The sequence below is a fragment of the Pyrenophora tritici-repentis genome, chromosome 1, assembly GCF_003171515.1.
Source record: "Pyrenophora tritici-repentis strain M4 chromosome 1, whole genome shotgun sequence".
NCBI classification, from domain to species: domain Eukaryota; kingdom Fungi; phylum Ascomycota; class Dothideomycetes; order Pleosporales; family Pleosporaceae; genus Pyrenophora; species Pyrenophora tritici-repentis.
The window spans coordinates 1,850,688-1,866,601 of NC_089390.1; the positions used below are offsets into that span (position 1 = coordinate 1,850,688).

The following is a 15,914-nucleotide window of genomic DNA, read 5'->3' on the forward strand; positions in this document are numbered from 1 at the left end:
CGCCCGAGGCAGTTGTCCTTGGCGTAAATGACGTAATCAAGCATGATTTACTCTCTTAACATCATCCGCTAGCACAACATCTTGGCGCCATACTATCAGGTAGCTATACTATTAGCTCCCGGATCTTTGTATAACAAAACGGTGTTTTTCGAAGCTTTGTGTTCAATTGTCTTCACTCCAGCTTTCAACCCTCCACTAGTCTCTCTACAAGTGGACACCTCAAGATTACAAATGCAACGTTCATAGGGACGAGTATTAGGCAGACTTTCCAACAAGCAAGTAAAGCAAGTCACCGCTCTAAACTTGACTTGCTTGGTTCAAACATAGGCTTTACTTGACTTGCTTGGGGTGATTTTTTTACTTGCTTGACTTGCTTGTATTACTTGCAAGTACTTGGATTACTTGACTACTACAAAGAGATTAAGCTACATACAAATTACCAAAACTCAGTGTTCCACTCTAGTATGTTGTAATCTCCTACAAGCTGCTCATCTGAAAGCTTAGCCTCGCTACAGTTGTACGGTTTATAACCAGCTCGCACCCATGACCTTACTAATTGAAGAGCTGCGAGTAGCTCACTGCCCAGAGCACGTCGTTTAGGTTCAAGAAGGTCGCCAAGCTCACTGAAGAGGCGCTCACAGTCGCTGCTTGATGCTGGGATAGTCATGATATCGATTGCAAACTGCGCTAAATGCGGGTATTTCGGCAGTAGTTGTATCCAGTATTGGACAGGATTTCCATCTGCGTTGTACTGCTCCTGCGTCCACTGCGGCTCTTGTGTTTTCCAGCGCTCAAACTCGTCAAGTGGAGCCTCTCGGTCATTGTTGCGGCTAAGTATAGCAATAATTGCCTCGTCTATGTTGTTGCTACTCGGCGCAGTTGTATACCGCTGGCGTGCTCGTTGAGGTTTGTATGCCGCCCAAAGCTGTTGGAACGACGCGTTGGCACTAGTAAGCCAATCAGCTTTGTCTGCCCACGCCACATCGCAGTAGTTCTTGTAGTACGGGTGTAGGCAAACAGCGGCGTAGTAAGCGGGCGAGTCGTCGAGCTTGTTGTAGTAGTCGTTGGCTTTGCTCCACGCGGCGCGGAGGTTGACGTTGAGGTGATCCTCTGGAGCCTCGGCATGAGCGTTGAAGTCGACGTGCTCGAACGGGCGCGCCCGGGCCTCAAGCTTGCTGAGTACGTACTCAAAAACGGGTATAACCTCATAGATTGCGCCGTATTTGCCATCCTTAGAGCGTCCCTCGAGGCGTTTTGTGGCGTACTTGAGCGGCTCTAAGCAGTCCTGGTACTCTGCAATCACCGCCCAGTCAGCAGCTCGGAGCCCAGTTGATCTCATCCAGTTTGGGGCGTCGGGCCGCTTATTATTCCGCTGCGCAGCGTGCGCATCTTCAAGGATAACCCTATTGATATGATGCTCAGCGTACAAGTTATACGCGGCTTGAAGCTTGGTAGCGCGCTCAAAAGCAGCATAGTATGAGTTCCAGCGAGTGACGACAGGCTTGACTGGCTCGAGTACTTTGAGACGCCCTTCAGCAGGCAGGTTGTTGTTGGCAAGGCGCTGGTAGCCACGAAAAAGCTCGTACTGTTGCGGCGTTTTGATATAGTTGATGACGTCAACTAGCACTCCAATAGGGCCATCTTTCCGCCACTCTCGCATATACTGCTCCTCGGTATTGTACTGCTCTTGAGTGTTGCCGTAGGCGTCTTTGTTGGTGCCAAATATAATAGCCTGGCCGATGAGGTTAAGCGTGTGACAACTGCAGCGGAGGCGCCGGTGAGCGGACTCAAATTCGTACTCGCGCGCGAGCGCGGCGATCGCAGTGTCGTTGTTGGTAGCGTTGTCGAGTACAAAATAGCCTAATCGGTCGCTTGTTATTCCGTATGCTGAGAGCGTCGTCGAGATAGCTTTGGCAATAGCCTCACCGGTGTGGGCGCCAGCGAGCTCAGGCAGATCGATTGGTAAGTCTCGTATTATTCCAGCTGCGTCGGCAAAGTGAGCGACTACTCCAAAGAAGCCACGTTTACCACCCTTTGTTGTCCAGCCATCAAAGCTTACGTGTATTTTGCTTACTGAGCCTGACAGGGTGTCGATAACTTGCGGTCGTATAGACCGGAACAACCTCATCACAAAGGTAGAAACGCTGGTATTACTTACCCACAACGCTGCCTCTGCCTCTGGGTTGGCAAATCTCATCATCTCTCTAAAATCAGGCGTCGTAAGTTCGCTGAGCGGGTGGTTTCGGTTAACAAGCCACATGACAGTGGCTGTTCGAAAGCCCTCTACGTCGAAGTTTCCAAACGCGTTAGCAGTGTTTTGTTGTACGTCTAAACCAGCGTCAAAAGCTTGCCGCAACGACAGCTGGCCTCGAGCTCTCTGCGCTAACTTTGGGCCATCTTTCGTAAGGTTGTGGCCAGGCTTTGGTTGGCTGAGATGGGTGGCTGCTGAGGTTGTAGCCTGAGTAATGTTAAACAAACCACCACGGCCAGCGTCGATAGTTTTGTGTACATGGCAGTACTTGCACACAAACCAGATTCGAGATGTAGCATGGCGCTCAACAACGCGGTAGCCATACTGAAAGATCCAACTTTTTGGGCGCTTAGAACGCGCCAATGGCTTGATAAAATCAGGTAAACGTGCCCAGTCAATGCCGTCAAAGTTCTCAACTAGTGCGCTGTTTGTCTCATCCTGACCACCCTCTCCAGCCTCAGTTGTAGCCACCGTGCCAGCTCGGCTGCCCTCGGTGGGCGCGACAATCTCAGCCTCCGCCTGCGACTCTAAGAACTGCAACTCGAAGGTAGGTATTGGCGGCGAGGCGTTAGCCTGGCTTGCGGCAGCTAGGGTTTTGCGAGGTGATCGACGCTGAGGTCTAGGCTTAGATGCAGGCTTAGATGCAGGCTCAGGTGAAGCCTCAGGAGTTGAGGCGACGTTGTTGGTGGCAGCGGCTACTTTCGTACGTTTGCTCCGAGCAGAAGTTTGTGGTAGGCGACGTTTGGCCATATTGGGGGTATCAGGGCAGTATAAATCACTGGAAAACGCGTTGCTATAGGGGATACTGCATTGCGATAGGCTTCTAGACAGGCGTACGTCGAGATTGGAGCAATGCGCTAGACTAAGGCTAACGTTATTTGATAGCCGCTTAGCCTGTTTGGGACTCAACCGAGGCAACTGCAACACTTCAAAACCATCGCGACATCTACCGTACAGCAGTTTTAGCACCCTCATCACAGTAACGCTAAAACAACCAAGTAAACCAAGTAAGCCAAGCAAGCAAAGTATCTTGACTTGACTTGCTTGCTTAGCTGCCCAGCTCTTACTTGACTTGCTTGCTTGGTTTAAACCAAGCAAGTCAAGCAAGTAATCCAAGTCAACTTGCTTTTTGGAAAGTCTGGTATTAGGGTTCCAAGGTAGGTGATACGGTATCTACAATGTTGTATTTGTATTTGGCCGAGGTATTCAAAATGGCGGTAGCCTCGAGGGTGTAGACTACACATGGCGCTCGAGATGTACCGAGTGGCTTTGAGAATCAAGGACACACCGTGGAGGAGGCTCGGGAAAAGCTACAGTGAGGCTGTATAATTAGGAAATGATTGGAATGAATGATTCAGGTACCACGCCAGTCACTCTAGCACATCATTTGTGTAGTAAATAGTTAGATATACCAGCCACTTGATGTAACTACTAAGTAACCTTCCCGAAAATATGGAATAGACTTGAGTCGCTTGCGAATGATTAAATGTGAAAGTAAGCTAAGAATCATAGATGTCTCCTGTGTCACCTGTTTAGTCCCACCTCAAATTATCAATCGTCTTCCGAATATGCTCAGCCCCCAAAGCCTCACATCCCTGTGATGGATCACTGTCCTGCCTCTCAGGATGCAATTGTTCCATCTCCTCGTTCCATGCATGTCTATCTCTGTGCCACATCTCTTGTCTCTCCTCACTCTCTTTGACCAGATCCAGCAGCGGTCTCGGGTTGCTCCCCCCACCATATACCTCAGTCTTCAGGGCAGTCTTGACCAGCTTCCTCCAGTCCTTGGGCTCGAGCTCGATATTAAATCCCATGGGGCAATTGAAATCACCAGTGTGTAAGTGAAACAAAGCAGGATTGTTGTCGCCAATGCGGTATGGTTTTCTCTCGCCTATAGCTTCCAGGCGAGCTGCTTCGCGGTCGACTTCCATGAGGACTTTGTTGAAACGCTCGACTATGGCCTTCATGAGGGAAATAATAGACTGCACGTTTTGGATTGCGCTGTATGCTTCCTTGGGGCATTCCGTGCAGTGGATCAGGCCTGAGAGCACCGACTGTGCTTTGCGCAGGGGTATAATGACTTGGGGAAAAGGAAAGGACACAATGGATTGTAACTCAGTGAGTATTAGCCAGGTGGTTGTGAGACATGTGCATCTTCCTGTGTTTTCCTGGATGGGGTCGTCGGGGTGATTAGCCTGAACACCAGACTGCAAGTTCCAGAGGGACGGGTCGATGGTCGGGTCCGTCGTGTATCTATGTATTTGTTAATTCTCATGAAATACCTTTGCACGATGCGACATACGCGGCGATGGGCAAATAGGGCAATCCGAACGGATCCGAAAAGGTGAAGTTGTATTGTGCTGGAGTCACGGCCCCATGTCCTGAGGAGCCATTCGACGACTGAGTATCCTGCAAAGCCGGCATGGAAATCCGATTATGGAAATCCGCAAAGTTTGGCATATCAGCGAAGTTGTTCATAGTGTCAGGATGCACAGGCACAGGCAAATGGGCAGCTTCAACGGCTTCGCTCTCCCTCATCCTCTTCCTGGGTCGACCCATTTGCTTTTGCGGCGAGTAGATGCAGTCTATCTTCTCTCTATTGCAGCGTTCACATTTGGGAGTATTGCCGGAGCATTTCAGCTTTCGTGTGCCTGGGTGCTGTTGAGCCCTGATCGGCAAAAGTGGGAGTCTAGCTTGAGATACTCACGGCACTCATCGCAAGCCGCATGAAGCTTCCCCCCCGCCTGCACTTGGACTTGTGCCATTCTCGCCACAAAGATCTGAACTAAAGGGGCATGTATGTGGTAAGAAGGGGACGAGTGAAGTATCTGGTGCTAGAGTGTTGTTGTGGTTCTAAGCATGATCGCCGCCAAGGCAAGGCGTGGGTAAGCTACCCGGACAGAAGGTACACATTGACGATCTGGGGACGCCTAACTCGATACTGTTATGCTCTACAAGCATATCGCCACAAAGAATGAGAAGGCAAATCAGCCCCACTTGGGAACGGGAGACTAAACACGATGAATCGGATTGTGACGAGGAGCACTCCCTAGACACTCTGTCTGTGCTCTTGTGTGCAAATATTAGTCACCATTCGGGTTGATCATGTGCTGAGGCTCACAGACAAAGTTTTGTTCCTGTGGATTGACATGGCTATGTAGCCCGGTGGCATACTGGCGACATGGTTATCCGCGGCCGTAAGCCTAACCGGTGCCTCGCAATTGATCAAGGCCTCGCAGTGAGTGAGAACAAGACATGAGCAGTAGACGCCGGGCTACCTGCTGAGCGGCTTCCATTTTCAAGGCAATATGGACTATTGGGTCGCTTGGCAGGCTGCGATCCGATGCGCTGGCTGCGGAGACGACGTTGTGTTTCAGATGTTTCTTCACCGCCCCCAACACAGGCTCAAGTGCCGTCGCCGACGTTACGGCGGCTTCGCGCAATCGCTCAACCGAGCCAGAGGCATGTGAAGACGGCCCTGCATTATGAGGGCCTCAAGCGCATACCGCGCATGTGCATGTGCGATCAGTGAAAGGGCGCAGGAGCTCCGCCCCTTCTCTTGCAGCGAAACACGCCTACCTTTCTCCCATCTTGGTTTGGCTCTTCGCATGTGTAATCAATTCTCCCGATTCATGGTGCTGCCGACAGGCTCCGGGGTACTCTAGCCTGCTGCAGCGCGCCCTACCATGGTACCAAAAGCTGATGCCTGATGGCCCGGGGTCCACCCAAGGCAACGATGCGGACGACGTGAGGGTTCCTTTTCGTGCACAAGAGTACAGTCTCATGTAGCCAGAAACGGTCAAAGGGTCGTGACCATGTCAAGGCCATTGGCAATATCATGGGGACGAAGAGGATGCTTTGTTTCGCCCAATGTAGGCTTAGGGCTGATGGACAAGGGCGCGGTGGGTGGCAGCTATTGGCTGACGTGCACTGGCGCTGCTGCACGATTTGTGAGTCACAGGTCGGTCGGCCTTTCCATCCGCCGTCTCTCGCTTCGGATTACTTTTAACCCCCCACTTCGCCCGCTGCCTGAATTTCTCCTTCCTACTCATCTCACATCAACACAACACCACACCACAAACAGCATACAAGACAGCCACGAACAATGGCTGCCTTTTAGCTTCCCCCGCCTCTCGCCGTCCGCTCACAGCTGACATCTTGGATACCCCCAATATTCCCAACTTCCCCACTCAATCATCAACCTCAGAGCCTTCCTTTTTGGAACCTCTGAACTCAAGTCTAGCCTTGCGCAGCTTCAGTTCGCCGTCTCCCCTCCCGTTCGACTTTACGTCGTCCATCACGGCTTCCCAACAGTCATCATGGCTTTCTTCACCAGCTCCTCACGCCTCTCGGCAACCACAGAATACGAGTCAAACCACTTTCGCCCATCGTCAGGCCGACTTTGTGCTCTACGATCAACCAGCTCAGGTCTCTCAGCGGCCTCTGCAAGCACCGAGCGCTCCTCAGCCTGGGCATACGTTTAACAACGGCCAGCACTTTTACGCAAATTCTGCCCCGTCATCTACCACAGAATTCAAGCAGCCACGGTTACTCCAACGTCCTCCGGTTCCACTGTTTTCCAGCTCTAGCAACAACATTCCTCAACTGCACAACGTCACAAACATGGCAGGTACGGTGCGCGCTTTCCGATATCCCAGTCGCGAGCTCACGTTCCCCGCAGACTTGAACAGCAACAACTCCTTCGACTCGGGCGCGAGCCTGATGTCCAACTTCAACAACGGAGCCTATTCAATGGATCATGCGTCCGCATTCACGGCCATCAACGATCCTTCTGTTGCCGCCGCGTCTTCGCGCACCGTGTCCCCCAAGGACATCTTCAGTGATGGCTTTGGGTCTGCGCCACCATCTACGGCGTTTACAAACTTGACTTCCCCCGATATTGGTGACTCTCCCTTTATTCAAGACCCCTTCGAGTGCTCGCCCATGTTCAACGGTGACGCCGTCATCTCCGACACGAGCGACTGGTTCTCCTTGTTCCCTGAGCAGGAGACCAAGGTTGCTGACACCGTCTACGCGCCCGCCATCTCCATGTCTATGGAGCGCACCGTCAGCAGCCAGTCGATGGAGCGATCTGGTTCCTCCAGCATCGGCTCTCCTCTTGTTTTGGATGCACACTCTCGAAGGAAGTCATCTGTCACCAACTCACCTGCGACAAACGGCATCAGCAAGTCTCGTCGGCGAAAGGGCCCTCTACCAAACATCACGGTCGACCCTTCCGACAAGATTGCCCTGAAGCGAGCGCGCAACACTCTTGCCGCCCGTGAGTCGCGACAAAGGAAGTTTGACCACGTCAGCACTCTCGAGCAGCGCAACTCTGAGCTCGAGGCTGAGGTCGAAAAGTGGAAGAGCATTGCTTTGGCTCATGGATACAGCGGACAATGAATGTCTTCGTCTCTCTCATATGGTTACCGGTTCATGGAGCTGGTGAAGAAATCAGCCTTGCCTTTTGGCAAAAAATCCTTTTCTTGTTGTTCTTTGCGGTATTCCTTTTCGTTCGCCCGCCTTCTTGTCGCTCGACGGATGGTGTTTAGGCGCTTTTACCTTTGTTATCTTTATCGCCGGTGTGTAGTCTCCCGTTGTGGTTTTAGATTGACTCCGCCTGGTGTATTTGTTAATACGCTGTCAAGGCCTTTTCCGTTGAGTTTGGTGAGCGCTTTCGTGCTGAAGCCTCCGAGATAGTCTCCTTATATATATCTGTTCATCCATGACTCCCTTGCAATGACTGTGACGTTTTTCGTGACTCATTTTTGCCACCCGTGAGTGTTTGATGCATATGACTGGTAACGACCCCCCCTTGTGAGTCATACGTTGTTGGTCATGTCGACCTGAGACCAATCATTCATTATTGCAATGACGCGCAGGCCCCTCTAGATAACAAATACTCCCGGCCACCCTTACATGATATTGTTGATGTTGGATGCTACTCGCCTGAAGCTGTGCTGTTGGTGTTGGCTCAACGCTGGGAAAGGCCTGCGCTGTGAGGCAAATTGAGAGCCCGCTCCCTGTATCTGCAGATTCGAGCTAGCCAACGTGTTCTAGCGCATGTGCAAATTGTTGGAAATGCTGTGCATATGTATGCGCATGTGATTCTTGCAGTAACGATCGCTGGTCCCGCTATGGGTGGGGCGTCTGAACCAAGGTTCACCGAATACCCAGCGGTTCTGCCACTTCCCTCCGACTTTCTAAATATCATAGTGCTACTCTATATATACACTACTATTGTTAATTACTTCTATAAAGCAATCAATGGACAGATGGCCGAGTGGTCTAAGGCGCTGCGTTTAGGTTCGTTCTAAACATCCTCCGCAGTCTTCACGGGCGTGGGTGTAAGTTTACTCAATCCTGGCGAATTTCAATCACAATACTAATATCCACACAGTCGAATCCCACTCTGTTCAACGCTTTAATAGCCCGATTTCTTTTTTTGCCCTTTGCTGGAAATTGAGGTATTTTCTTTTTGCTTCGTGGTGGGGCGAAGGGAATTAGCGAGTGCCCCGCCACAGCGGGGCAAGCACATGCGCGTTGTTTTTAAACAATAGATGCAACGTACAGGGAGTGTTGATATTATACAGCGAAGTGTCTGTGAAGGAGGAAGCTCTCCAGTTGTTAAATTTATTCTGTGGTTAATCTTTTGTTCTTGGGGCTTCACTTTATTCCTGGAATCTCGCTATACCTGCACACTACCAGTTTTTCCTACGGTCTACCTACGGAACTATCGCGATAAAGCTGGAAGCGTCAACCCCCTCTAAAGCTACGCAAACGTATATAAGGTCGATTCATAGAGCAATACAAACACCTATCAGTCCTACATTACAGCTATGCCATCACAACCCGACGACCTTCTACTATCCGTAAGCAGCCATCCATATTACCAGGTAGCAAGCACCCTGGAGCTCAGTATCTCGAAGTCTCCAGGCCTTCGCGACAACATCAACATCACATCTGTCTTAAAATGCCGCAAAGGCCTACGTATATACATCCCTCCATCACCTGGCACTGCAGAGAGCTTTGTATGAAGAAATCTCGGACAAGATACTAACGAGACATAGCTTCAGTCTTCCCTTCGCAATGTGCTGGCAACGTTTGGCGCAAACAGCAAACAGTACCGCGATATTAAACTGATGGTCGACGAGTACACGGCCAAACTTGCGATGGAGAGGCTGTCTATATCTTCGAGCAAGCCGCTGCGGGATGATGGATGTGAGAGGATGCACGTGAATTGATAAGGAAGTCTTGGTAGTTGGAAGATAGTGAGGTTGGGATGAGCTCGCCTGGTTCAGAAAAGGAGTGCGCAAAACTTAAGCAGTCTTTCATTCATAGGAGATGCTAAATATGTCTAGGTGCATTTGTGGCTTGCGCTATACAGGCGGCACAATGTATTGGTCTTTGTAGACACGAAAATTTCAATTCGATCTCAGTTTTGGATTCTGCAGGGTAATACCCGGGCTATCGTCGAGAGATGGAAACATTGCTTCCTCCTATCACTCCCAACCTAACCTGTTCATGCTTTCTGCCCGTTGTTACTTCAATATAACTCTGTAATTCCTTCTTCAAGATAGGTATGTCGAGTCGTCTTCCTCTGGAGCGGGTACTATAGCGAGCATTTTGTGCACCAACAACCGGAGATCCTCTTTGGACAACGACGCAAGCTGGCTCGATGTAGAAACCATGCATTCCTCGACGATCCTTTCGACTTCTCGGTTGGGCACGTCGAGTGGGATGCCCAGGAGAGATTGATAGTGCGCCATAGTCTCCCTCAGTGTCTTTTCGTCGTCGGGCGTCACATCCAAGGTGATGACCGAGTCTTTGATGATTGCTGAAGTAGCTGGCAAGACCCTTTGAATCAACTCCATGATGCTATCGGGGACTGTGTTGATGGCGTATATGATCTGGAGGAACTGGTGCCAATCTTTCTGGGGCAACTGCATCTCGTGGGTTTCCCTGGGGACCACAGCAGGTGGCGTCCATGGCACATAGACGTATGGCACAAATGGCTTGGACGCTTGAATTGGGTTTGGGTTTGACGAGCGGTAACCAAGTGGCCAGAATTCCGTTCCTGGAGCGAGTGTATTGCGTTCTTCCGGGTTTGTGCTTGTGTCTGCATCTGCGACTGCTCTGTTCAACGCCATTTTCGAAAGGAGAGGCCGTGATGTAATGGGCAAGTATTTGCAGGTGCTGCCCCTAGGCGGTTAGCGCAGGTAATTGGAAAGTTTGTACACAAGCATCCCTAGGGTACTTACCTAGGTAGGCATCTGGCACTAACTTCATTGGGAGCGCGCCTCTCAGTCAACCCGCCTTCATGCCTGTTGATACTCACTCACTTTTAATTTTACTTCAGTCCTGTCAAAAGTCCACAGCAACATCGGTGTTCACGCTATCATGGAGCGCATCGAGCTACACAATGTCAAAGATACCCTCGAAGAGAGCGTCGACTTCAACCGGAAAACGAAGAAAGACACAAAGATACAGTTCATGAATTCGACCGCAGACAAGCACTCGCTACAGAAAGGTGACCTGGGTGCGGTGGAAGCAACTGCAAAGACGGCTATCAGCTATCTGGGATCTGGAGGTAGCCTAGAATTTCCCACGCTAGGCATTGTCGCACTCCAAGCAGTGACAAAGGACCTGGGACAGATTCGCATACAGTTCGAGGAACTAGTACTGCACAAAAAAAGCTCAAGTTGCTGCGACGCTACTATCAGGCATTTGGCTATGAGACCCTGAAGGAAGCGCTTTCCGACAAGGGCATCCAAAAGCCTACCGCAAAAGAGATCGAAAACATCCTCGTCAAGAAATACAAGCCTCTTCAAGCAGGGATCTCGTCCGCCTCGGCTTGTCGGAACTTCTTGAGAATCCTGCAGAACCTTCGGCAAGATGGCTACAACTTGATCTACCTATTCCGGGACGCCTCTATGAACTGGCGCTTGAGGAACGAGACGGTTTCCGGAAGACAGACGCGCGAACGTATAGTAGCTCTTTTCGGTCGCTATCTAGAGGATCTCCGCCACTTTCCTTTCGTATCCACTGCTGGTGATATCCAGGCAGCTATGAGGGCTTACTTCCAACGCAAGAAGTTCCCAGGTTCGGATAGTCAGTGGTTTACTATCTGCGGATCGCATTGGCCATCGTTCTTGGAGGCACGAGCATACGCGTGGAGTATCGTGAAACCCATGTGTTTTGACACTATTAGCGACGAGGAGATACTGAGCGTCCATAACATATACACGAGACCCATGCACTACCACGTGCTTCACCCTATGGACGTCAACGGCGAGCAGATCCTGACGACTGCAATGTCACTTGAAGCCGGTAGCATCCTTGGCATCGTTGCGGCCCAGATGCGTTACGTTGAGCCAGCTCTAGCAAAGTCGCACTGGTTCCAGCTTCCGAATGGCGTCTATTGTGAACCACTTCCGGGTCCCTTCACCCTCATCTTCCGAGGACCGGATGTCTCCAACACTCACGGCAACGTTTGTCTAGTCTACGATGTCGTCAAGGATCCGTTCAGCGGGGTAGCGCCTTTTCGCTTGTTTGCTGTCACCGTGAGGTTCATTGCTCCTTTGGAGCCCCCCAGACTATGGTGATGAGACACGATGCGCAGCCTGCCGTAGTGCGGTCTATCAACGTCGAGGCATATATGCGCACTACCGAGTGGCATACTTGTATACCATATCGAGAGATAATCTAGCTCATATCCAAGCACCAAGTACGATCTGAATACAAATTGATTATGCTCCATTCGTATACAACGCCCCGTGTTAAGTCTGTTAGTGGTCTTTGATGTGATTATATGTCCGTATTTTATTGCTTCCGTGGCAAGTGCGCAAAAGGATGCTGCTCTCATAGCCTATGTGGGCATTATAGTGCCCGTAATACTAATCATGACAGCTTTATGTGTCAAAGATGGGTAGACACTGAAGTTGAGCGGTATACGCGTTATACATAGAAGTAACAGCTTGAGATGCCCGGCCTACTGTAGGTACAGAAGGAAGAGGATATGGTCGGTGACTTAGTGGGTATGGATGTGAGGGAAGATGCACACCTACTCAATAATAAATCTCAACACTGGTGACCTCACGGCTTTATTCATTCACCACCTTCGAAATTCAGAGTGGAGAATCGATACAACTATATTTGAGGGTAAAAAATCAAACTACGCGGATATATTACAGGTAAGGAGAAGGTCTAAGATGCGACCTTGATGCTATCTAAATGAGAATTAGGAAGACAATACATAACACATAAGCTTTTGGTATGACAAAGAAGAAAAGAAATACGACATGGTGAGTAGGATGGAATAGAAAATATGGCGACACGGAGGTCAAATGACCGAAGGAAGCGACGCGGTAAGATTGACGGCATTTCTGCCGGTCTTCACTCCAAACGACAGGTCTTTCCCATCTTGGAGGGTCTTCCAGACCGTAATGAGTTCTCTCGACTTTTCATCATGGCCGTTCCAGGCAGTCGGCTCAAGACTGCAGGTCTTTTGGATGTCGCCGATGTCGTGCCGAACCCAATACACGTTGTGGTCTTCTTCAACGAACTTCTCGCTCATCCCATAGTATAAGCCATTGAGGCGTAACACGAGGTCGAAGTGTAGGCCATTTTGTTGAAGCCACGGCTTCAACATCCGCAGATCGCAGGCCCAGCCGTCCAGACCCACCGACACTACTGTCGGACGCAGTCCTGCCTGATTGGCTGACTCAATATCATTGACAATGGCTTTCGTAAACTCAAAAGCTCTGTGGATGTCGGACTTCTCTCCCGCTGAGTTTCCCAGAAAGCTATTATCAATAGCGGGTGCTGGTAGATACCGAGTTGGACAGTCGTAGCAAGAATGCAGGACAGCGGACTTGCTCTCGTCCTTACTCCAGGCGACGTAGTGGTTGAGCACTTGCTGCCCAATTATCGGCAGGCCAGTTTCAAAGCTTTCTGTACCTGCCTTCCAGGCCTGTGGCCGCTTCTCTGAGCTACGATTGATGATGATGATGATGTTGGGTGGCATCTCGTCCTTGGCTGCCGCCGTGATCTCGATTCTCACTGACGTCTGTCGCTCGCCCGGCGGTTTGGCTTTACACCTCTCCTCATGCCCTGCCAGCTGGTATAGACAGGCATGGCGGACATTTCATCCTGCTACCCGGCATTGATATGGGCTCCGAAGGTCGTCCTTGTGGCTTCTTGCATGGTTGGCCATGGCAGTGCCGTTGGCACATACGACTTTACACCCATTATATGTCCCCCATGGACATTTAATGTCCGTTTGTGACGGTGCGGAGCAATCCGTCAGCTTCGCATGATGGTTCGCTTTAAAGAAGGCTCGCAGTGCGCTGCTCAACTTGAGGGGGCATCTTGTACCCCTAAAGGTAAGGGGAAGTTTTCGTATGAGCAGACCGATACAGCTGACGGCAAGAGAAGTACGGCGCGTCGCTGCGCGCGATAAGGTAGCGTGGAGAATACAGAACAAGAAAGTCTCGAGCATGAACTTGTGTATGAAAGACCAAGGCAGATACCGTCTTAGTGGGTGGTGCGTGTTATAAGAAGAGAAAGAGCGACTGACGGGTATGGCCGACCAGATCGACAAGCGCGCACGGACGCAGGCATTGAGGTGAGTTGGGAAGTCTCACTCACCTCGAGTCTTTCCTTAATAGGCAATCGCCACACCGCTGCCCTGAAGATGAGAGAGTGTGGGCACCCGGGTCCTGAAGGCACACGGAAATCATTAGGCCATCGCTTGCCTACCTAGGTATCTTTTATTCCCTCAGGAACACGAAGTCAATAATTGTGAACACGCGCTGCGGCCCTCTGTAGGATTCTAGGTCAACCAAATGCGATGATGTAGCTTGTATGGCTTCAGTGCATAATTAGGTTTCACCTGCTGCGTAAAAATAGTTCGAAGGCATTCAGGCTCTTGTAAAGACAACTTGATTGTAGTGCTGATTTGACTCTAGTCGACGCCATCCATATCGATATGCTTTAGTCTTTTCCAGATGTGAACTCATTCATGCTCTCTCTCGACACCAATCGAACACGAAAGGGGAATGGGACTTTCCAACTCAAGGTGACCCTGACGCCTGTGCGCATTTGATGTTACTCGCCCTCTTTACTTCTCGCCTCGAGCACTCACCACGGCATATCTGCAAGAGTCTGCACTGTCATGACTGATCGAATTTATTCTAATACTTCCACGTCGCCCGCCTAAACGTGCCCCTTCTTCAATCTCAAGCGCATCTCAGAACTACCCTAAGCTATGTCTATGTCAGCCGCCAAGTCCGATTTTGTCGTGAATAGACAACACCGACAGCTTCTGGTAGGGGTTCTTGACGCTTAACGACTTTTGGGGGAGTTCTCGGTCTATTCCACAAGTTCGTCAAGTCAACAGGATTGTCTACAATACGCGCAGATAAGATAGGTGTCCTTACTAGAAAACACCATTGCTGTTGGTTGGCTTTGCACTAAGTGCGTAAAGGGAAATAACGATAACTAGGAATGCATTCTGTTCGGTGGTTGTGATTGATTGTCTACGAACATAGCTGCTACGAAGGTATACCTAAGCTCTGCGCAAGATGGGCCGAAGTCGGGCCGAAGTGTCAAGCAGCCGACGTCTCTACCGATACTCACGATCCGACAATTGCCTATATTAGTGGGAACGAAAAAGATACCACTATCCTCGCAAAAGTGATGGGAGAGCCATATAAAGAGAGATTCAACGATACGACCATTACAGAAGTCATCAATCATGCCAGAATGGCAGTACAGTCCTTGAATGAATCCGCCAAAAAGCGTACCTTTTTGTAACGGTGTGAGGAGAGGAGGAGGACTGCGTTGCATTGTATAGCTATGGAGAAACTGCAGCTATATAAGTGTGTGTGATGAAAAAGTGTGGTAGCGATAGCCGTACCCAACTCTCACCCAAGTCGGTCTTGGCAAGGCCCAAACCGTTACACTTTTCACAGGACCCATATACACATTGGCAGTATTTTGGTCACGAATTCCGTGCGTTGGCAGTCAAGGCAATACCGGTTGAGGACTTCAAACCCGCCCAGACCAAGACAGGCAGGTTATTGGTATTTCACTATCGGGACATGGTCAACCAGACTCCGCAACAATCAATCGGATCGGCATGATTGATTCCTATCTAGGTTAAAGGCTGCCTAATGAAGTAATTCTTTAACCTATATAGGAATCAATCATGTCAATCGATTGATTGTTGCGGAGTCTGTGGTCAACAACCCTCTGTATGTGGATAGCAACTCAGAATCCGTGGAGAAGTCAGAGGTGACTTTCTTCGAAAAGGCCATACGTTTGGACTATGAAACTGTGACGGTAGATCTCTGGGACATAAGCAAAGTACGTTTTGATCACCACTATTAATTAGTACGATCTAACAATTAAAGGTGCTCTGCGAGGTACATCTAATGAATCCCACTCCAGCTACCTTTGCGGAAATGGATCTCGTTCACCGGGATCTTAAACGAGTTCCACAATTAGTGAGTCAGGTCAGAATACGCGGTGAGCTCGGGGGGGGGAGGACAGATGAAGAGAGCTTGGCCTTTGAAAACAGTGTACAGGCATTATCGGACAGCCTCCACACGTCAGTCGCACCATTCGTGGATATCATTCATGGAGATGACCGAGCACATGT

General features: G+C 50.1%; 8 protein-coding genes across 8 annotated transcripts; 4 read left to right on the top strand and 4 right to left on the bottom strand.

Annotated features, from left to right (window-relative positions):
* Window positions 1-436: 436 nt before the first annotated feature.
* Window positions 437-3,001, bottom strand: PtrM4_007310 (uncharacterized protein; the record flags this gene model as incomplete). Its single annotated transcript, XM_066102837.1, has 2 exons — window positions 437-2,838; window positions 2,959-3,001. The coding sequence occupies 2 exons, from the start codon at window positions 2,999-3,001 to the stop codon at window positions 437-439; spliced, it is 2,445 nt and encodes an 814-aa protein (XP_065965039.1).
* A 782-nt stretch (window positions 3,002-3,783) lies between these two features.
* Window positions 3,784-4,810, bottom strand: PtrM4_007320 (uncharacterized protein; the record flags this gene model as incomplete). Its single annotated transcript, XM_001930723.2, has 2 exons — window positions 3,784-4,504; window positions 4,554-4,810. 2 exons carry the CDS (start codon window positions 4,808-4,810, stop codon window positions 3,784-3,786), a joined length of 978 nt encoding a protein of 325 aa, XP_001930758.2.
* Window positions 4,811-6,874: 2,064 nt separating this feature from the next.
* PtrM4_007330 (cross-pathway control protein 1) lies at window positions 6,875-7,654 on the top strand (the record flags this gene model as incomplete). The annotated part of the gene is made up of 1 exon (XM_001930724.1): window positions 6,875-7,654. The coding sequence occupies one exon, from the start codon at window positions 6,875-6,877 to the stop codon at window positions 7,652-7,654; it is 780 nt and encodes a 259-aa protein (XP_001930759.1).
* A 689-nt stretch (window positions 7,655-8,343) lies between these two features.
* PtrM4_007340 (uncharacterized protein) lies at window positions 8,344-8,568 on the top strand (the record flags this gene model as incomplete). Its single annotated transcript, XM_066102838.1, has 1 exon — window positions 8,344-8,568. One exon carries the CDS (start codon window positions 8,344-8,346, stop codon window positions 8,566-8,568), a length of 225 nt encoding a protein of 74 aa, XP_065965040.1.
* Window positions 8,569-9,090: 522 nt separating this feature from the next.
* PtrM4_007350 (uncharacterized protein) lies at window positions 9,091-9,495 on the top strand (the record flags this gene model as incomplete). The annotated part of the gene is made up of 2 exons (XM_066102839.1): window positions 9,091-9,282; window positions 9,322-9,495. The coding sequence occupies 2 exons, from the start codon at window positions 9,091-9,093 to the stop codon at window positions 9,493-9,495; spliced, it is 366 nt and encodes a 121-aa protein (XP_065965041.1).
* A 327-nt stretch (window positions 9,496-9,822) lies between these two features.
* On the bottom strand, window positions 9,823-10,401 carry PtrM4_007360 (uncharacterized protein; the record flags this gene model as incomplete). The annotated part of the gene is made up of 1 exon (XM_001930725.1): window positions 9,823-10,401. The coding sequence occupies one exon, from the start codon at window positions 10,399-10,401 to the stop codon at window positions 9,823-9,825; it is 579 nt and encodes a 192-aa protein (XP_001930760.1).
* A 250-nt stretch (window positions 10,402-10,651) lies between these two features.
* Window positions 10,652-11,856, top strand: PtrM4_007370 (uncharacterized protein; the record flags this gene model as incomplete). Its single annotated transcript, XM_001930726.1, has 2 exons — window positions 10,652-10,930; window positions 10,975-11,856. 2 exons carry the CDS (start codon window positions 10,652-10,654, stop codon window positions 11,854-11,856), a joined length of 1,161 nt encoding a protein of 386 aa, XP_001930761.1.
* Window positions 11,857-12,593: 737 nt separating this feature from the next.
* On the bottom strand, window positions 12,594-13,387 carry PtrM4_007380 (uncharacterized protein; the record flags this gene model as incomplete). Its single annotated transcript, XM_001930727.2, has 2 exons — window positions 12,594-13,242; window positions 13,314-13,387. 2 exons carry the CDS (start codon window positions 13,385-13,387, stop codon window positions 12,594-12,596), a joined length of 723 nt encoding a protein of 240 aa, XP_001930762.2.
* Between the last annotated feature and the right edge of the window lie 2,527 nt (window positions 13,388-15,914).